The following is a 21,272-nucleotide window of genomic DNA, read 5'->3' as shown; positions in this document are numbered from 1 at the left end:
TAACTCCAGCTCTCAAAGGTGTAGAGACAAGACAGCCACTGGGGTGAGACGCCTGTCAGCCACAAGCATAAGGACCAAGTTCAAATCCTGTGCCCTCCTGTAACTCTGACTGCTTGCTCTTCCAGAGGTCCTGAGTTCAATTCCCAGCAACCACATGGTGACTCACAACCATCTGTAATGGCATCCAATGCCTTCTTCTAGTGTGTCTGAAGATAGCCTCAGTGTACTCATATAAATGAAATAAGTAAATTGTTTAAAAAAAATATCAATTTCTGACCCCTACAAACACTGGTACACATAGCTGCACACACATGAGACTGAAGCAGAAGAATTGACATCCATCCCAGGCCAGATGCAGAATCAAGACAAGGAAGGAAAAGAGAAGCAGCAGATACTTTTGCCTGGAAAAGCATGGACTCCTTATTCAGACAGGCAAGATTGAAGGCAGAAAGATAAGGCTTTGCTCTGACCTGGCATGGGGAGGCCACACCCTGGAGCAGAGGCAACCATGGGAGAACTAGAGCGCTCCCCTGGCGTGCTGTCAGCCTGCATAACCACCTCCCCTAACCAGAGCTGTCCCATGACCTATCAGACCACACCTCAACATGATTGCCTGTCCCCATTCATCCTCTGCTTAAACCTAATGCTTACAGCAACTCCAGGAAACCGTACTTAGGGTCCCTGAACCTTCCACTCTCTTCTTTCCACTGTGGCCACATTAAGTCAGACCTCCCTTCTCTGATTTTCACCTCACTCCTCTTTAACTGGCCTATCTGCAAGGGCACCCACACCTCTGGGGATGCCAGAGCCAAAAGTTTTGTTCTAAAATTCTCAGTCACATTGCCTACCATTCCAATCCAGGAATTTCCTGCCCAGAAAGACCTTGTATGGACACAACTTTCACTTGTCCCACATGTTAGTAGCAGAATGACTGGGTCATATAGTCTGCACTTATTTTTTAATCTTTTTATAACATTGTGTGTATATGCACATACATACACATGCACTTACACATACATAACATACAGACATACATACATGTAATTTAAAAAAAAATCAATGTGCCAGATGGTGATGGCACACACCTTTAGTTCCAGTCCTCGGGAGGCAGAGGCAGGCAGATCTCTGAGTTTGAGGCCAGCCTGGTCTATAGAGTGAGTTCCAGAACAGCCAGGGATACACAGAGAAACCTTGTCTCAAAACAAAAAATTAACAATGCCCACAACAGGATGAATATTAAGTGAATAAAAGTACAAATCAAATCAGGGTACCTGGAGCGCTAGGCTGAGGTGGGGCTGTAGACATAGATCACCGCTTGTCTGACATTTGCAAAAACCTGGGCTCACAAAATATAACCAGAAGAGTAACAAAAAGAGCCGGGCGTGGTGGCGCACGCCTTTAGTCCCAGCACTCGGGAGGCAGAGGCAGGCGGATTTCTGAGTTCGAGGCCAGCCTGGTCTACAAAGTGAGTGCCAGGACAGCCAGGGCTACACAGAGAAACCCTGTCTCGAAAAACCAAAAAAAAAAAAAAAAAAAAAAAAAAGAGTAACAAAAAGAGGAAAAAAGTAAGTATGGCACTACCCTCCTATAATCTCAGCTCTTGAGGAGCAGAAGAGGAGCAAGCAGAAGTAGAAGGCTAGCCTGGGCTACGTAATAAATTGGAGGTGCGTCATGAACGAAGTGAGCATTGCCCACATCTTTGTATGTTGAAGCCTAAGTCCCTAAGCTGCTGGCACTATTTTGGCCTGTTCTGGAAATTTAAAGAGGTCAGACATTAGGGATGGATTCGTGAGTATGTGAACTCATGCATGGGTATTGTCCATCTTTCTGTCTCCCCAAGTTCCCGTACGCTGTGAGGTAAGAACCTGTTCTGTTGCTAAACTCTGTGAAGAGCACAGAACCAAACAACCATGGACTGAGCCCTCTGAAAAAATAACCTCAAGTCTTCATGTCCTTCAGGTGTTTCTGTCAGATGTTTACTTGTTTCGAGACAGGGTTTCTCTGTGTAACCCTGGCTGTCCTGGAACTCGCTCTGTAGAGCAGGCTGGCCTTGAGCTCAGATATCTGCCTGCCTCTGCTTCCTGAGGACTGGATATTTTCCTACAGCAATGAGAAAAGTAACTGCCAGGATCTTGTGGTGGTGTGCTTTGAGTGAGAATGGCCTCTATAGGCACATAGCTTTGAATACTTGGTCCTTAGTCGATAGAACTGTTTGGGCAGGATTAGAGGGTGTGGCCTTGTTGGGGATGTGTCTCTCTACCTCAGTTTTGTGTCTGGAGATGTAAGTTCTTACTACTGCTCCAGTGCCAAGCTGGCCTGCCCACCTGCCTGCCCGCCCGCCTGCCTGCTGCTGTACTCCCTACCATGGTGGTTATGGGATCTAACTCTCTGAACCTGTGAACCTCAAATTAAATACTTTCTTTTATAAATTGCATTGGCCATGATGTTTTATCACAGGAATGAAAAATTGACAGCCATTTACCATGTAGTTTTTCTCTTTCATGCATGCCTACATTGAGAGAAAACTCACCTACTTGTTTGTTTTAAATGTCTTTCTTCTTGGGGGAGGGTGTTAAGAGCACTTGTCACCATGCCTGACACTGTATTAAATCTCCATAACCCACAGAGTGAAAAAAGAGAACTTACACCTGCAAGCCATCCTTTGACTTCCACACACCCCATGACAGATATGCATGATCAGACACACAGACACTGAAGACATAAAACAAACAAATAAATGAGCCCTCTGCGGGCACCCACCATGCACCACCACCCCAGCACCATCACCGCCTCTCAGAGCTATGTCACCCTGAGGCTGTGTGGCAGGGTCCCGCCTCTCAGTGTTAATATCCCAGGGGCCTGGCCCTGAGTGGGCCTGGGAGCAGGGTTGAGCTGGCTGGCTCCACGGAAGATACCAAAACAAGCCCTTCAACAAGATGCTAGAGCTGGGCACGCCTTTAATCCCAGCACTTGGGAGGCAGAGGCAGGCGGATTTCTGAGTTTGAGGCCAGCCTGGTCTACAGAGTGAGTTCCAGGACAGCCAGGGCTACACAGAGAAACCCTGTCTCGAAAAAACAAACAAACAAACAAACAAACAAACAAAAACCAAGATGCTGGACAGAAGTTGTGGGCGTGTTTTGCCACCGATGAAGATGATAAAAGTGCTGACTGGGTGAGGCCATGCAGGTGCAGAGTTTCTGCTAAGTGAGTCTGCAACGCTGGGCAGATGAGGAGCAAAGAGAAAGCAGCGCCGCCAGAGTGGCGTGTCCTCAGTGCAGTGCTGAATTACTTAATAGTTTTTCCGAAACTGGGTCCAGTCCTTTTAGTCTTGGACCTTGCAGATAGACTGGTCTCAAAATCTTGCCCTTCTGCTGCAGCAGGAATAACGATTGGCTCTATCTCGTGGACAGCTGTGACTTACGGAGCAGTGACAGCGATGCCCGTTGTAGGACATAAAGCCGGGCTGCATGTCATGGAGTGAGCTGACATTTTATCTGTTTGATTAGACTTTCTACTATTCCTGACATGCTGATAACTAGGCAAAATGATTGACTGGGAAGACTATGTGCTTAGACTATGGTGCAAATACTCAAACTATAAATCATGAACAGTATATTCCTTCCCAAGAATCTGGTTGTCCTGTTCTTCAATTCCAGCTGAAGCTGATCCTTTGGCAGACCATGTCTCTGTTACTAGAATTCTGTGTGGAGCCCTTGTCTTTCCTACTATTGAGACAATAGTTGGTATCCCGATGCTCAGTACTGTTAACTCAAATTTACAAAGGACAATCTTGGCTGGAATTGCTTTTTTGCCATAAAAGGAGCATAGAAGGTTTACTTCAAACAGCAGCAATAGTTATGTCAGGCACACCACAAAATCCTAAATTACTCGGAGCAGGAAGAAGCATAAATCTGAGTCCAGGTAGTTCTGAGGTTTCTCATCCTGACTAGTCCGCTGTGTTCTGCTTCCATCGTTAATGCGCTAGTGGAGACTTGTGATAAGCTACTGCTCTGTATTCTTTTTTTTTTTTTTTTTCGAGACAGGGTTTCTCTGCATAGCCCTGGCTGTCCTGGAACTCACTCTGTAGACCAGGCTGGACTCAAACTCAGAAATCCCTCTGCCTCTGCCTCCCAAGTGCTGGGATCAAAGGTGTGCGCCACCACCCCCAGCTTGCTCCTATATTCTTAAGAAATATAATAAACCACAGAGGGCAGGGGGAGCCTCTCAGTAATCATGGAACCTAAGGCCTGAAAAAGCTCTGCAATTGGTATGTTCTGCTTTTACGGCAGCCAGCTAAACCATTATTTTAGCATGGTGAACCTGGGTTTGTTCATATTCTTCCAGACAAAAATATAAAGATAAAACTGTACAAATATTGAAAGTGGACATGTTTTATTCTGACGCCTCTTTTGTATATATTCATCTTCAGTGTTTTCTTAGAAACAGCACCTCGATGAAGGTTTGTGTGCGCATGTGTACATGCGTACATATGTGCATGCGTATGTGTGTGTGTGTGCATGTGTGTGTGTGCATGTGTGTGTGTGTGTGTGTGTGTGCTTCATGCTACACACATGTGGGTACCTCAGGAGTCCAGAAAAGGGTGTAGATGCCCTGGAGCTGGAGTTACAATTGAGCCACCTGACATGGGTGCTGGAAACTAAACTCGGGTCCTCTGGAAAACAGCAAGTGCTCTTAACCACTGAGACATTTCTCCAACCCTAAAATAGCCTTTTTAAATTTATACTTTTGAAAGCTAGGTTAGCATTTTGTATTGACAAGCAAAGTTAAGTGAGAAGTCAATTTTAGGTCCATGTCACATACGCCTGGGGCCTCCGGCACTCAAGGGCACTGAGCCGCCCATGTTTACTGATATTTTATTTAGTGGAAAGGATTTTTTTTTCCTCACCTTCAAATTTGGCAAAGTACATTTCTTTGAGTAAAAATAGAGTGTGAGTTTGTAGAGGAGAGTTTAATTCCTCCTGACTCAGCCTGAGGGTTTGCTGATTTTCTTATTTTAACATCTCATGCTGAAGTTGCTCACACCTGCTCCTGTCTCCCCGGGAAGAAGCAGCATGTACAGCCCCCACAGTCACCCACCACCGTCTCCTCCTCCCCTCCACACCCGTTCCCACACACACAGCCTGGGGCAGGAGAAGAGCTGGCAGGAGCGCTGCAGCCATGAATCAGAAGGGCTTCTCTATAGCACCCATCAGTTTCTGTCCCAGGTTAAAGAGCGGTTCTGTTCTCCTCATTGTCTGAATACTATGTCATCGCATATGGAAGAATCTTAAAGTGATTCTTTCCATTTGGTTTTTGAAGCAGAGTCTTGCTGTGCAGCCCTGACTGGCATGTGCTCTGTGTTTGGCTCAGGCTGGCCTCAAATGTATACCAATCCTTTTATCTCAGTCTCGCAAGTACTGGGAGTAAAGAGACCACCATATCTGGCTTCAAAGTCAATTTTATTAATTTATTCATTTACAGGCAGGGCCTCAGGAGGCCCAGCTTGGCCTTGAACCAGCTGTGTGGCTGAGAATGATCTTGAACTCTGGTCTACTTCCTCCTTTAGAGTTCTGGGATTACAAGAATGTGGTGGTGGCACATGCCTTTAATCCCAGCACTTGGAAGGCAGAGGCAAGTGAATTTTTTAGTTCAAGGACAGCCTGGTCTACAGAGTGAGTTCTAGGACAGCCAGGACTACATGGAAACCCTGTCTTGGAAAGGACTGGAGCATAGCTTGTCAAGTGCCTGTGTGGCTGGGGTCTGACCCAAGCTCTTCCATCCCAGGCCTGGAACTCTTGTGTCGTGCATCTTCCCTGACTCGGGGACCCAGGGTTTTGTTTAGATCTATGGGGCCAAACTAGATCTTCCTGCGTCCAAGTAAAATCTTGATGTGTCCTGAAGGCAGTGACAGCTGGAGCCAGCTTGGGAAATCCTGACATGGCCCCAACACTGACATTGTTCAGTGTCTTAGAAGATATTGCTGTGTGCCTGAAACCTCAGCACAGAACCAGAGGTGGACAAAATGCTACTCACTGCCTACCTACACATCCACGGGAAAGCTTCACCATGGCAAAACAGGTTTAAACTGTCCTGGGAGAGAAGGATGGAATGATTAAGCAGGAAGGGGTGATCCCAGTGGCTGAGAATAAGACAACTACTGCACTGTTTTAGCCAGATTTAAATGAAGATTTTATTAAATACTACACAAGACGGTGGACCCAGGCCAGATCCATACCTGGGATTCCCAGAGTATGGAGGTGAATTTCATAAGTAAGGGTTTTATAAAAGCAAAACCCAGGAGGCTACAGTGCTTCCCACCTTCGCCCAATCAGGGACCAGCATACATCCTTAGCTACTTCCTTTTACTTCCTTCCTTCCTCCCTTCCTTCCTTCCTTCTTTCCTTCCTTCCTTTACATTGAGGCTTTTAATATGTCTCATATAATATTTTAATGTATTGCTATTTAAAAACAGATAGCTAACATTTGTATAAATATCTGCTGTTTGGAGATAATATTTGAATGCTGATGCTGATTTAGCTAATGAATACTAATTTAGACCACATTAAGATTAATGAAACAGCTATTTAATATATCATATTGGTTAACTAGGATTTGAAAATAGGTATTTTTTTCTTCTTCCAATCAGGGGCCAGCATACATTCTTAGGTACTTCCTGCCTAGACACCTCCTGTGCTGTCAGGGCAACCAAACTTGTTTATAGAAGTAAAGACCTGTGTGTGTCTTGGTGTTGTTTATTTTACAGGAACCACAGCCTCCAGCATTCCAGGAAGTCATCTGTCCTTGGGCAGGTAGGGCTTACAGGTTAGAAGCATTTTTATTTTATAGCTCTCTTTAAATGCAGTAATTTAACCTTACAACATAACTTTAGCCATCATGTTACAGGAACATCTGCTGGCCTTAAAAATGTTATGGCTAATGTAGTTTTCTAGAAAATACCATTTTAGCTTGTCTCTCCTCCACTCAGTCAGTGAGCCCACATGAATACAGGCAGAGAGAAGACAAGAAGCCGTGACCATAGACATCAACACTTCCCAAGGAGGCTCAGCTCACACATTCTGGGTTCCTAACACGTGGTGTCTAGAGTGCCCACTGGCTGCAGGACCCTCCTGCCTGCTCTTCTATAGATACTAGCAGCCAGCCACAGCCTTTCAGATGAGTAAGGCTTCAGACAACATGAGACAAGGCGTTCATGGTCATCAGATTAACAGACAGAAGAATGTCAACCACTGAAACGGGAGGAAAGGGAATAAACGGGAGATACTAACTAAGTAGTCTGTGAGCTATAACATCCGTGAATAAGATGAGCAAATCTGTTTCAACATGATCGTCAAGTTGAGAGATGGTTTTTTGTATTTAAATACATACGCTCATTTCAATGTTCTTTATTAATAAAAATGCATTTTGGGGGCTGGTGAGATGGCTCAGTGGGTAAGAGCACCCAACTGCTCTTCCGAAGGTCCAGAGTTCGGGTCCCAGCAACCACATGGTGGCTCACAACCATCCACAACGAGATCTGGCGCCCTCTTCTGGAGTGTCTGAAGACAGCTACAGTGTACTTACATATAATAAATAAATCTTTAAAAAAAATAAAATAAATAAAAAAATAAAATAAAATAAAAATGCATTTTTCTTTGGTTTTTCGAGACAGGGTTTCTCTTTATAGCCCTGGCTGTCCTGGAACTCACTTTGTAGACCAGGCTGGCCTCGAACTCAGAAATCCGCCTGCCTCTGCCTCCCAAGTGTTAGGACTAAAAGCGTGCGCCACCCCGCCCGGTATAAAAATACATTTTAAAAAAAGATTTATTTATTTTATGTATGTGAGTACACTGTTGTGTTCAGACACACCAGAAGAGGGCATCAGATCTTATTATAGATGTTTGAGAGACACCATGTGTTTGATGGGAATTGAAGTCAGGAAGAGCGAGCAGTCAGTACTCTTAACCACTGAGCCATCTCTCCAGACCATAAAAAAGCAAAAAAAAAAAAAAAAAAAAAAAAAATTCTGGCTGCTCATGTAACTGGCAACTCACTGTAACTCCAGTCCCAAGGGATCCAATGCTCTCTTCTGGACGCTGCAGGCACTGCAGACCCGTGGTGCAGAAACACATTCAGGCAACATTTTTTTTTTAAGATTTATTTATTTTTATTATATATAAGTACACTGTAGCTGTCTTCAGACACTCCAGACGAGGGAGGAGTCAGGTCTCATTACAGATGGTTGTGAGCCACCATGTGGTTACTGGGATTTGAACTTCGGACCTTTGGAAGAGCAGTCAGGTGCTCCTACCCACTGAGCCATCTCACCAGCCCAACATTTTTTTAGACATGTAAATAAAAACTCAAAAAAAAAAATGTTGACATGAAGAGGTCTTCTTCAGGGGCCGCTGAGATGGTTCAGTGCATAGAGATTGCCAGCCTCATAACCAGAGTTTGCTTCCAAAACCCAAGGGAAGGAAGAAGAGAACTGACAACACCCAGCTGTCCTCTGACCTCTGCACATACATACATGTGCTCCCCTTCCCACGTTCTGTACACACACAGCAATATGGGCCAGCAAGATGGCCCAGCAGATAAAGACCACCAAACCTGTCACCTGAATTCAATCCCCAGCATCTACTTGGTAGAAGGAGAAAACCAAGTCTCTAATGTTACCCTCTGATCTCCACACGAGCATCGTAACACATCCTGCCCACACATATACATGCAAATAAATAACAAATGTTTAAACGCAAAAACAAACAAACAAATACAACAGAGAGGTGCCTTCAACCTGTTTCCTATGTCTCCATGAGGTGGCCCCGCCCTGGCAGACAGAGTGGAAGACCCAGTGCTTGGGAAAATCCTCCAGGGAGACAAGTGGATTTTGGTGCCAGATCTTGTAGTACATGCAAGCCACAGCTGGGCTGCTCCAAGTTACCAAGGCAACAGAAATCAGTGGAAAGGAACCCCCTCCAAATGAGCACTGTTTATTTTGGGCAATTTTAAGGTTTTTGTGTTCTGGATAGGCCAAGATAAACATACCCAGACCTTCATTTGTAACCTATGGAAAACACTGCCATGCTAGAAATCACCTGTATGGCTCAAACCAAGGCACGGGTGAGTACATGCAGTTTTGTTGGTTCGTTCATTAAACACATACAACCCAAGGCACTTTGTTCTATTTTTGTGGGAGGGGAAGATGTGTGGGTTTCTTGAGACAGAGTTTCTCTGTGTAACAGTACTGGCTGTATGACTTAAGATTTCCATTGCTAACAAGAGACACCATGACCAAGGCAATTCTTATAAGGGACAACATTTAATTGGGGCTGGCTTACAGGTTCAGAGGTTCAATGCACTATATTGGCAGGATGCATGGCAGTGCGCAGGCAGACTAGAGAAAGAGTCAAGGGTTGTACATCTTAGCCGGGCGAGGTGGCACACGGCTTTACTCCCAGCACTGGGGAGGCAGAGGCAGGTGGATTTCTGAGTTTGAGGCCATCCTGGTCTACAAAGTGAGTTCCAGGACAGCCAGGGCTACACAAAGAAACCCTGTCTCGAAAAAACAAAAACAAACAAACAAAGAGTTGTACATCTTGATCCAAAGGCAGTCAGGAGAAGACTGACTTCCAGGCAGCTAGGAGGAGGGTCTCAAAGCCCACCCCCATAGTGACACATGTGGTTGCTGGGATTTGAACTCAGGACTTCTGGAAGAGCAGTCAGTGCTCTTAACCACTGAGCCATTTCTACAGCCCTACTTTGTTATTTTAAGACAGGTTTTTGGCATGGCTGATAGTCACTCTGTAGCCAAGCTAGCCTTGAACTTGTGGCAGTTATGCTAGGGTTACAAGTGTATACCAGTAAGCCTGGAATTTTGCTGTTGCTGAGGGGGTTTGGTTTGGTTTGGGTTTGAGGGGTGTGTTATTTTTTTGTTTGTTTGCTTGCTTGCTTGCTTGCTTGGTTTTTAAGGCTGGGTCTCACTGTGTAGTCTAAACCACCCTTAATCTTAATCTTCCTGCTTTAGTCTCCCAAGTGCTGGGATTACAGGCCTGTGCCATCATAATGAACGAATGCCTTTTAAAATCTGCATCTGGGGGGCTGGAGAAATGGGTCAGTGATTAAAGCTATATACTCCTTTTGAAGAGGAATGGATTTCAATTTTCATGAGACTCAAATCAGATTATAACTCCAACTTCAGGGGGATTTCAAAGATGCCTTCTTCTGGACTCTGGGGGCATCTACACTAACACATTCACGTTAGCCGGGCGGTGGTGGCACATGCCTTTAATCCCAGCACTTGCTAGACAAGGCTGGCCACCAAATGCTCTGACGCACCAGCATGGTGGCCACATGCTGGAGCCCGCAGGCAACACCCACGGATGGGGCAGTGGGGCTGCTTGTACCTTACACATTGAGTGAGTGCTGAAATTGTGTCCTCCTTGAGCTGGCTCAACAGCTAAGAGTTCGATACTGTGTCTGCCAAAGGGGCCCGGAACAGCAGAACATGCTCAGGATTTGTAGTAGAGCTGGGAGTTCAAAGAAGACAGGTGACTGACTATAGGGCTGAAAGGTTTCAGGGAGGGGGAGATGCTCCCTCCTACCAGGGTGGCCACAGTGCCACACCTCCCTCTGATCTGGAGACCATTGGTAAGAAGTCAGGAAGCTGTGCTGCTAGGGCTGGGGGGCAGGATAATGGGGAGGAGGTGGGGAGGAGGGCACTAGGCTCTGTTGGTGGGAGGAGGGCATGAGGGAGGAAGACTTCACTCAGTTAGTGGGAGGAGGGCATGAGGGAGGAAGGACTGGGCTCAGTAGGTGGGAGGAAGGCATGAGAAGCAACCAAGCTAAAGAGATATGGAAAAAAGATAGGAAACACAAGCACTATTTCAGTGGTACAATCAGTCAATCTTTTAAATTTTCTGTCTAGAAATGTTTTTATTAAAGATTTCTTTTTTTTTTTTTTTTTTTTTTTTTTGGTTTTTCGAGACAGGGTTTCTCTGTATAGCCCTGGTTGTCCTGGAACTCACTTTGTAGACCAGGCTGGCCTCGAACTCAGAAATCCGCCTGCCTCTGCCTACCAAGTGCTGGGATTAAAGGCGTGCGCCTGGCAAAGATTTCTTAATTTATTTTATGAATGTGAGTACACTGTAGCTGTACAGATGGTTGTGAGCCTTCATGTGGTTGTTGGGAATTGAATTTTTAGGACCTCTCCTCGCTCTGATCTGCTCCTCTCGCTCAATCCCTACTAGCTCTGGCCCAAAGATTTATTTATTATTATACATAAGTTCACTGTAGCTGACTTCAGATGCACCAGAAGAGGGTGTCAGATCTGATCACAGATGGCTGTGAGCCACCATGTGGTTGCTGGGATTTGAACTCAGGACCTTCAGAAGAGCAGTCAGTGCTCGTACCCGCTGAACCATTTTGCCAGCCCTCTAGAAACTTTTACAAATTCCAACTCATAGCTATTTTTATAGGAAAAAAAAAATGAGCTGGGCAGTGGTGGCGCATGCCTTTAATCCCAGCACTTGGGAGGCAGAGGCAGGCAGATTTCGAGGCCAGCCTGGTCTACAGAGTGAGTTCCAGTCCAGCCAGGGCTATGCAGAGAAACCCTGTCTCGGAAAAAAAATATTTTTACAAGAAAATGCATTTTTTTTCTGGTAAAACCATAGGAATTCCTCAGATACTGTAAGCAAGTTTCAGCTATGCATGATCGGGTTATTCCTACTCAAGATGTGGGCGGAGGAGAGGCAGAGCTTACAAAGAGCTTGATCCCAGAGGCAGGGGAGTGGGCTCAGATTTCTAAGTCAGACTCAACACTTCCTGTGTGACTATAGACCAATGCAAGGCAGGAGGCATTCCCCATGAAGAATACTGCCTCCTCAAAACAACTGTCTTGAGTACAATGTTTATGTGTCAGAAGATCCCACGGGAGAGGACGTACAGTCCAGTTGATTCTGCTGGTTTAACCTGCTGGAAGCCTTGGGTGTGATCTTCAAACACTGCAAAAATTGGCAGGGTGGCTCTTTTGTAAACTCATCTTCAGCTACATAGTGTACATGAGATCCTATCTTCAAAGAAGGAGAAGGTGGATATCCACGGGAGGACTCCCCTGGGGGAAGGGAGGACGGGAGGGAGAGGAAGCTTCAGTCATGATGTAAAGAAAATCGATTAATTAATAGAAAAGTAATCATTAATCATCACTGAATAAACTTTGCCCTCTGATGAAGTTATAGGGAGAAAGAAGAAGAAAGCGAGAAGTGGATGCTCACAGTCAGCTATTGGATGGATCACAGGGTCCCCAATGGAGGAGCTAGAGAAAGTACCCAAGGAGCTGAAGGGGTCTGCGATCCTATAGATGGAACAACAATATGAACTAACCAGTACCCCAGAGCTCTTGTCTCTAGCTGCATACATAGCAGAAGATGGCCTAGTCGGCCATTATTGGGAAGAGAGGCCTCTTGGTCTTGAAAACTTTATATTTCTCAGTACAGGGGAATGCCAGGGCCAAGAAGTGGGAGTGGGTGGGTAGGGAAGTGGGAGGGAATTATGGGGGACTTTTGGGATAGCATTGGAAATGTAAATGAGGAAAATACCTAATAAAAAATAAAAACAGGGCTGGTGAGATGGCTCAGTGGGTAAGAGCACCCTACTGCTCTTCCAAAGGTCCAGAGTTCAAATCCCAGCAACCACATGGTGGCTCACAACCATCCGTAACGAGATCTGGCACCCTCTTCTGGAGTGTCTGAAGACAGCTACAGTGTACTTACATATAATAAATAAATAAATCTTTAAAAAAAAAAAAAACAAAAAAAAAAGAAGAAAGTGGAGGAGGGGGCTGGTGAGATGGCTCAGTGGGTAAGAGCACCCGACTGCTCTTCTGAAGGTCCGAGGTTCAAATCCCAGCAACCACATGGTGGTTCACAACCATCCGTAACGAGATCTGGCGCCCTCTTCTGGAGTGTCTGAAGACAGCTACAGTGTACTTACATATAATAAAGAAATAAATCTTTAAAAAAAAAAAGTGGAGGAGGAGGAAGAAAGAAAGAGAGAAAAGGAAAGGAAAGGAAAGGGAAGGGAAGGGAAGGGAAGGGAAGGGAAGGGAAGGAAAGGAAAGGAAAGGAAAGGAAAGGAAAGGAAAGAAAAGAAAAGAAAAGAAAAGAAAAGAAAAGAAAAGAAAAGAAAAGAAAAAGTTATATCCTAGCATGTACTCCTGTAATCTCACACTCCAGAGGCTAAGATAGCCCAGGGCCCCCTCTGTGCCAGGACAGGGGCAGGGATGCTCCTATGAAAACATGACTAGTAGTTTATAGCTGCACTTAGTAGAATAAAAGAAGAGGCATCCAAGGACATGGGGACCCCGAGATGTGGGAACAACACCTTACCTACAGCTTAGCAGAGGAGGATTCAAACTCTAGCAGTCGCTTGATGTCATTGGGGAATGTCATCCAGCTTCCACCATCAACCACCAGCACGATCCCTGAGATATAGGAAGCCAGAGGGCTGGCCAGGTACAGCACGCTGTGAGCGATCTCTGTCTTGGTCCCCAGTCTTGGAATAGGATTTGAAAAATGCTTTAATTTCGAACTGGCATTGGAGCCTCCTGGAAAGCAATAGGAAGTCAGACCCCAGTAAGCCTCTATGCCACAGTGTCTGCTGCTCTCTCCCTGACCCAGATCTGGAAACAGTGGTTGCTCTATCAAGGCCAACAGCAGACTGACACTGAACCCACATGATGGACATTGGAGACCCTCACAGTAGGCCAAGTTCGACAGGTTAAACATTTAGATAACTTCTTGACTTGAATAAGAAGACTTTTGTTGCCCGGCGTGGTGGCGCACGCCTTTAATCACAGCACTCGGGAGGAAGAGGCAGGCGGATTTCTGAGTTCAAGGCCAGCCTGGTCTACAAAGTGAGTTCCAGGACAGCCAGGACTATACAGAGAAACCCTGTCTCGAAAAAAACAAAAAAAAAAAAAAGAAGACTTTTGTTGGTGGTTGTGTTATCCTTGTTGTATTTGTTTTTGAGACAGGGTTTCTCTGTGTAGCCCTGGCTGTCCTGGAACTCACTCTGTAGACCAGGCTGGCCTTGAACTCAGAGATTCACCTGCCTCTGCCACCCAAGTGCTGGGATTAAAGGCGTGCGCCACCACCACCCAGTAAGACAGAATTGTTAAGTACTGCAACAATTCTTGAAGCTTTGATGGGTGTCTCAAACTACCAGGGAGACTTACCTAATCGCCTTAACCCCTCAGTACCACTGATGGCACCAGGAGCCAGGCTGTTGACACGGATATTCTGGGGACCCCATTCCACAGCCAAGTGTCGCGTCATAGCATCTGCATGAGAGAAATGCATATGGGAGGGGAAACTGTGAGGCTGTTCTGCTCTGAGGTAGCCCAAGTATCAGTGTGAGCTCTACAGTGTCCACAGCTAGGATCAAGTTCATGTGGAGATTATCAGCCTCTGGGGAGAGTCTTAGGAGACAGTGCACAGGGGACACACATACCCACAGCTGCCTTGGCAGCGCCTGCATGTAGCTGCAGCACCTGCCCCCGCATACTGAGGGTGGCAGTAATGTTCACAATCACTCCTCCATGGTCCTGAAACATATAAGGGATGGTGATGAGCAAGTAGCCAAGAGGAAGAAAGGCCCTTGCCAGGAGGATACCTACCCGGAAGAACTTCTTGTAAAGCACACTGGACACATTGAAGGTACCGATGGTGTCAATGTCAACCACAGTCTTAAAGGCATTGAAAGACAAAGCACTGGCAGGGCATAGGAAGTTTCCAGCTGCACCTAGAGAATAGAGGGGAAAGCTGGTGGGTGTGGCTCTGAGAAGACAGGGCACTAATGAACTAAGCCTTGTCAGGAGTGTTCTGAGAACAGCAAGAGTATGGAGACCCTTAAAGTAGTCTAAGCTAGACAGGACAACACACTACGCACTCCACAGACACAGGATAGAAGACTAGATGCCAAGAAGTGGAGTCCTAAGACCAAGTCTGAAGGCAGCACTTGGGGGGCAACAGCAATAAGATCAGAAGTTCAATGGACATAGTGAGCTTGACCCCAGAGAAGATAGGAGATTCTATTTCACAAAAATAGGGAGATGGATGGATAGATGGATGGATGGACAGATGGATGGATGGGTAGATGGATAGATGACAGACAGTTTATTGGTTTGTTTTTGTTTGTTTGTTGTTGTTGTTTTGTGAATGTGACTTTATTTGAATATAGAGCCTTTAGCCAGGCATGGTGGTACACACCTTTATTCCCAGGAAGCAGAGACAGGCAGATTTCTCTGAGTTCAAGGACAGCCTGGTCTACCAAATGGTTTCTAGGACATCCAGGGCTACCCAGAGAATCCCTGTCTCAACAAACAAACAGACAAACAAACAGACATCCCACAAAACCCGGAAATAGAATGTTTATCATCAAGTTGAGGCCGTGCTGAGTTAGGTTCAGCACTAACTGATTTCTTCCTCTAAGGAGAGGTGGGAGGGACCGGGGTGTCGCGCAGGGGTAGGACACTTGCCGGGCATGCACAGCACTGTGGGTTCAATCGGCAGGCAGAAAGAGAATATGAAAAGATGCAAAGACACAGAAGGGTCACACGAAGATGGAGTCAGAAATCGGGGCGCCGACACAGCCACAAGCTAAGGGGCACTGAAACTTGGTACAACTCTGAAAGCTGAGATTAAAGCCACAGAGTGAGCCCCTCGGGAGCCTGCCGAGAGTAGCGCTCTGATGACACCTGAGTTTAGCTTGCAATGGCCTCTAGAACTGAGGAACTGTATCTAGTCTTTAAGGCCACCAAGTTTGTGGCACTTGTTCATCCCAAAGAAGCTAACATACAGGATGTTTACATGTTTCTGTCTACTTTTAAAAATATATATGTATATAGGTCTCTTTATTTTGTGTTAAGAGTGTTTGCGGGGCTGGTGAGATGGCTCAGTAGTTAAGAGCACCAACTGCTCTCTCTTCTGAAGGTCCTGAGTTCAAATCCCAGCAACTACATGGTGGCTCACAACCATCCGTAATGAAATCTGATGCCCTCTTCTGGAATATCCGAGGACAGCTACGGTGTACTTACATATAATAAATAAATAAATCTTTAAAAAAAAAAAAAAAAAGAGTGTTTGCCTGCCTGTGTACCGTGTGTACATCTGGTGCCTGTGGAGGCCACAAGATTGAACCTTGATACACGGTGATAATATCAGTTATTTGGCATGTAACATTTGATTAATAGCAGATGCAGTGAAGATACAGTGAAGTAATACTATAGACTTCTGTTTTATCTACTTAATTATTCTGTAAGGTTATGAAATCAACTTTTTTTTTCTGAGCTAATGATAGTAACCAGGGCTTTCTGCATGCTGGGCTTCATTCCTATATCTATTACATTGGTTTGCTTATTATTAATTAATTAATTAATTAATTTACAGGCAGGGTCTCTTTATGTAACTCTGGCTGTCGTGGAACTTACTAGGTAGACCAAGCTGGCCTCATACTTAGAGCCCCTCCTGCCTCTGCCCCTGAGTGCTTAGATTAAAGGCGTGTGCCACCACACCTGGAGAGCCAGTCCATACTTTTATTTTAACATATATTTAGTTTGTATGTATGTACGCATGTATGTATGATGTGTGTGGGTGTGCATGTGCCACGGCATACATGTAGGAGTCAAAGGATGACCTGTGGTAGTGGATCCAGTCCTTCTACCACATGGTTCCAGGGACAGGACTCAGACCTAAGCTGCTGAGCCATCTCCCCATATCATGGTTTTGTTGTTACTGCTGGTTTTTGTTTTGTTTTGTTTTGTTTGTTTAAGATGGTTTATGTAGCCCTGGCTTTCCTGGAACTCACTCTGTAAACCAGGCTGGCCTTGAACATAGAGATTCACCTGCCTCTGCCTAAGTGCTGGAGTTAAAGGCATACTGCCATTGCCAGGCTAGCCCGCTTTTTAAATTTTTAATTTATTTATTTTTATCTATGTGATGGTGTCAGATCTGGGCATTTCAGATAGTTGTGAGCTGCCATGTGAGTCCTGGGAATTGAACACCCGGGTCCTTTGAAAGAGCAATCAGTGTTGTTTTGTTTTGTTTTGTTTGTTTTGTTTTTCAAGACAGTGTTTCTCTGTATAGCCCTGGCTGTAGATCCCAGCACTCGGGAGGCAGAGGCAGGAGGATTTCTGAGTTCGAGGCCAGCCTGGTCTTCAGAGTGAGTGCCAGGACAGCCAGGGCTATACAGAGAAACCCTGTCTCGAAAAAAACAAAACAAAAAAAATTTCAGTACACAAAACACCCTGTATGTGACTTAGTCATGTCCAGAGGACATCCAGGGTAGCTTAGAGTTTGCTGACCTGTGACTTAGGAAACATAAAGACAGTCCAGGGAGCTGGTGAGATGGCTCAGTGGGTAAGAGCACCCGACTGCTCTTCCGAAGGTCCAGAGTTCAAATCCCAGCAACCACATGGTGGCTCACAACCATCCGTAATGAGATCTGACTCCCTCTTCTGGAGTGTCTGAAGACAGCTACAGTGTACTTACATATAATCAATAAATAAATCTTTAAAAAAAAAAAAAAAAAAGACAGTCCAGGGCAGAGCATACTCTAGATTGTCCTAATTGAAAGGTCACAGCTGGGCCAGAACCAATTGTGAAGCCATAGTTCAACCAAGACAAACACCTAGGCTCTGTCACATCACTGCCCTTGGAACAGAGTTCTGGAGCTTCCAGATGGCACTTCTAACCTATCAGAAGACTGGCCTCACTAATCCAGACTCACAGTTAATGAGGATGTTGATTTTGCCAAATTCTTGCAGCGCTTGATCCACAGCAGTCATGACCTCTGGGGGAACTCGGACATCCATAGACAGAGGGAGGCACCGCTTTCCAGTGGCAGCCACCAACTTCTTAGCAGCCTAGACAGCAGAGAGAAAGAGAGTAGGATGACAGCTTAAGCCCAGAGTAGCAGCCTCAGCCTGGAGAAGCATTTTCAGCCCAGAGAAGCAGCCTCAGCCCAGAGAAGCAGCCTCAGCCTGGAGAAGCAGCCTCAGCCTGAAGAAGCACACCCTTAAGAACTTCATGGGAATGACTCATCTACATTACATTAGGACCCCAAGTTTGTTGGGGTACCTGCCAGGGAGACTTAGCTTGAAAATAGTGACATCCTGGGGCCAGACCCCTGGTGGATGTTGGTGAGACAGCCTGCATTCTCTATAATCTGTCACCCGTCCCAGACCCCACCTTCTGCCTACATTCCGCCTGGCCTGGAGGGTAGATGGCTGGAGTGATGGCCTTTAACACTGACAGTCCTACTGAGCCATTCTGGAACCAGACGACTTCTAAAAACATGACCCCGGGGGCTGGTGAGATGGCTCAGTGGGTAAGAGCACCCGACTGCTTTTCCGAAGGTCCAGAGTTCAAATTTCAGCAACCACATGGTGGCTCACAACCATCCGTAACGAGATCTGACTCCCTCTTCTGGAGTGTCTGAAGACAGCTACAGTGTACTTATATATAATCAATAAATAAATCTTTAAAAAAAAAAAAAAACATGACCCAATAATCAAACTTCTAAAAAAAATGTCCAGGGGATCTCTGAGACTCCATTTCCACTGAGCTCCTCTGCTCAAGAAGAGACAGATTTTGTTCTGTTTCTATCCTCTGAGTCTCAGGACTCCTCCCCACAGCTTTCTTCTCACCGTGGTCACTTTCTGCAGACTCCTGCCGACGATGACAGTGTGGCAGCCATGCCTATAAAACCAGATAGTAGGCCTGAGAAGAAAAGATGAGGAACAAACCCTGGGGGGCACCCACCAAGTACTAATCCAGAGGGAACTCCCCCAAGTTTCTTAGTTTCTTGGCCTGACTGGCAGCAGGCACAACTGTGTAAGTCTAGACAGACTTCTGGATGCCATGGCTGCCCACTCCTAGGTGTCTGTGATGTGTCTCTGGCTTGGGGTACCCTGCCCCAGATACCATGTACATGGCAGAGAGGGTGTGGTGGGATACTGGTGCCAATCCCATATCTGTGCAGGGCCCTGCTGGGACACTGGAGTGAAGGACAGGGAGCCCATTTTGAGAGGGGGAGCCACCCGGTGACAACAGTGTCTATGACCTGCTCCACAGGTTTTCACAGAAGCCACACCAACTTATTTAATCTTCCTGACTCTGAATAGACAGGGCTTTGTTCCACTAGAAGAAACTCCATAAAGCCACCAGTTCTGAATAATAATCTACTACTTAGTGCCTAAGTCGATTCTTGTGGGACTCACGTCCAGTTGTGAAAAGCTGAGTACTGGAGAAGGGTCCTTCTACCTCCACCTCAACCTAATTCTGAGCCTCCACCAGCTTTGGTAGCGAGCTGCTAATCCTCTCAATGAAGCCACAAAACCTGTGTCCAAGGGACACTCTTCTCCCACATCATCAGCACCCCGTCAACGTACGAGGCTGTGAGGCTAGTCACACACAGTCTCAACCAATTCTAGGAGACCACAAAGGTCCTGCCCTCTCCCCCAAATCCACCAGGATCCAGACAAAGGGACTTAAGGTGACAGGAAGGGTTCCGGTAGTGTGTACCTCATGAAAATCTCTGCGATCCGGAAGCCAATCCCAGAACCACCACCTGTGATAAAGGCCACTTTGTCCCTTCAAAAACAAGAAAATGTAGTCATCTTTAAATATTCATTTGTTTTACCAGTATGAGTATTTTTTTGTCTGTGTGCCTACAGAGAGTTGAGTCCTCATGTGGATGCTGGGAACCAATTCTGGGTCTTCTGCAAGAACAGTAAGTGCTCTGAACTTATTCAGCCATCTCTCTAGTCCCTAAAATCTTCTTTTAAAACCATGTTTTAGTTTGATGGGGGATGCATGCCTGTAATTCCAGCCTGTGAGAAGTGGAGACAGGGGGACCAAGAATTAAAAGCCAGCCTAGTCTACAGAGAGAGTTCTAGGACAGCCAGGGCTTCACAGAGAAACCTCATTTCGAACAGTTTTAGATAGATAATAGATCTCTGTTAACTCAAGCTCAATAGATTAGCGGCCCGTGGAGAACTTTCACCCCATGAACTTCTACCCAGTTTCGCTGTGAAGGAAAACATGCTCCTGATAAACAAGAAACTCAATGGATTTGCTAGACATAAATCCCCAGCCATAAAACTGCAATCTTTAAAGTCCTTTATTTTTAGGCTTCCTAGAAGTTCGGAGGTGAAGGAGTTTATTTAGCCTAAAATTTTCTGCGTAGTAAGTTACTAAGAAAGACATGTTTTCAAAAGTGAGCAAGCGCCGCGCGTGGTGACCCACTCCTTTAATTCCAGCACTTGGGAGGCAGAGGCAGGCGGATTTCTGAGTTCGAGGCCAGCCTGGTCTACAAAGTGACTTCCAGGACAGCCAAGGCTATACAGAGAAACCCTGTCTCTAAAACAAAACAAAACAAACAAAAATAGTGAGCAGCTTCCTCTCTCAGTCCCTCATCCCATTCTTCCAGAACCCCAAGAAACTTCAGGTCTACGATTGCCCAGGAACGGAGTACTGAGCATCCGTCCTCTGTGCTGTCACATCCAGTGGCAGATTCGTTTTGACCCCTGTGCCCCAAGTCTGGATCGCTCCCTGGTTCCCTGCTTTTAGCTCACTGGAGAAGATCCGGGCAGAAGAGATGGTGGTATTCAGGAAGACAGTCATCCCCCTCAACGTCGGGCGGCGGCTGGGTCATGATTGCTGCGTGTGGTCCCGGATGGCAAGGACAGTAGAACCGGGAACCAGATCTATCTTTCGAACGCAAAACGCAGCGTTCTGCAGGTTGCTCGCTCCGCCCAGAAAGATCCAGGACCAAAGTCCTGCCCCCACGTCACCCCGCCCACCAGACTCACGGGACAGGGGTGCCCCACCCCCAAGGAGGTGCCTGGGCCCTTCAAGCCTTCCTATCACATACCCTCCCGCGACTCCCAGCCTCCAGCCCTTCCCACTCAACCAGGCGGACACCCCGCCCTCGGTGGCGCGCAGCCTGCTGGGACTGAGAATGGGAGGAGGCACTGATACAGAGGCCCAGAGATGCTCCAGCCAGTTAAATGCCCGGTTCCTTTCCCAGTTGGTGTCGGTGCAACCACTTAGTCCCAAGCTGGCGGGGCTGCGTGGTATCAGCTGTGGAAGTCCGGAACTCCAGATGAACACCGCTCTTGGGCACTACCTCCCAGTGCAGAGAATCTGGAGCTTGCAAAGCTCCCTCTCGTGGTTAACCCGGGTGGAAAGTCCAGAGTGAACCTCTTGCTGGCTGGCAAG

General features: G+C 46.3%; 1 protein-coding gene and 1 pseudogene across 2 annotated transcripts; one reads left to right on the top strand and one right to left on the bottom strand.

Moving 5' to 3' along the window:
* Positions 1–1,671: 1,671 nt before the first annotated feature.
* On the top strand, positions 1,672–3,909 carry LOC110284360 (E3 ubiquitin-protein ligase MARCHF5 pseudogene; annotated as a pseudogene).
* Positions 3,910–9,297: 5,388 nt separating this feature from the next.
* Positions 9,298–20,846, bottom strand: Decr2 (2,4-dienoyl-CoA reductase 2). 2 transcript variants are annotated; one of them, XM_085833319.1, is made up of 9 exons: positions 20,627–20,846; positions 19,575–19,643; positions 18,698–18,749; positions 17,779–17,914; positions 14,669–14,793; positions 14,503–14,596; positions 14,228–14,332; positions 13,384–13,597; positions 9,298–12,106 (listed from the first exon to the last, which is right to left on the bottom strand). In XM_085833319.1, exons 1-9 carry the CDS (start codon positions 20,704–20,706, stop codon positions 12,037–12,039), a joined length of 945 nt encoding a protein of 314 aa, XP_085689445.1. In that variant the 5' UTR covers positions 20,707–20,846; the 3' UTR covers positions 9,298–12,036. The 2 variants fall into 2 exon arrangements, with proteins under 2 accessions (XP_085689445.1, XP_021005616.1); XM_021149957.3 differs by having other exon boundaries at positions 13,380–13,597; positions 20,627–20,845.
* Positions 20,847–21,272: the final 426 nt, after the last annotated feature.

This window comes from Mus caroli, unplaced genomic scaffold (genome assembly GCF_978045245.1).
Source record: "Mus caroli unplaced genomic scaffold, Mus_caroli_1 scaffold_18, whole genome shotgun sequence".
Classification (NCBI taxonomy): Eukaryota; Metazoa; Chordata; class Mammalia; order Rodentia; family Muridae; genus Mus; species Mus caroli.
The sequence above is the reverse complement of the archived record's forward strand: the minus strand, read 5'-3'. Positions and strand labels throughout refer to the sequence as shown.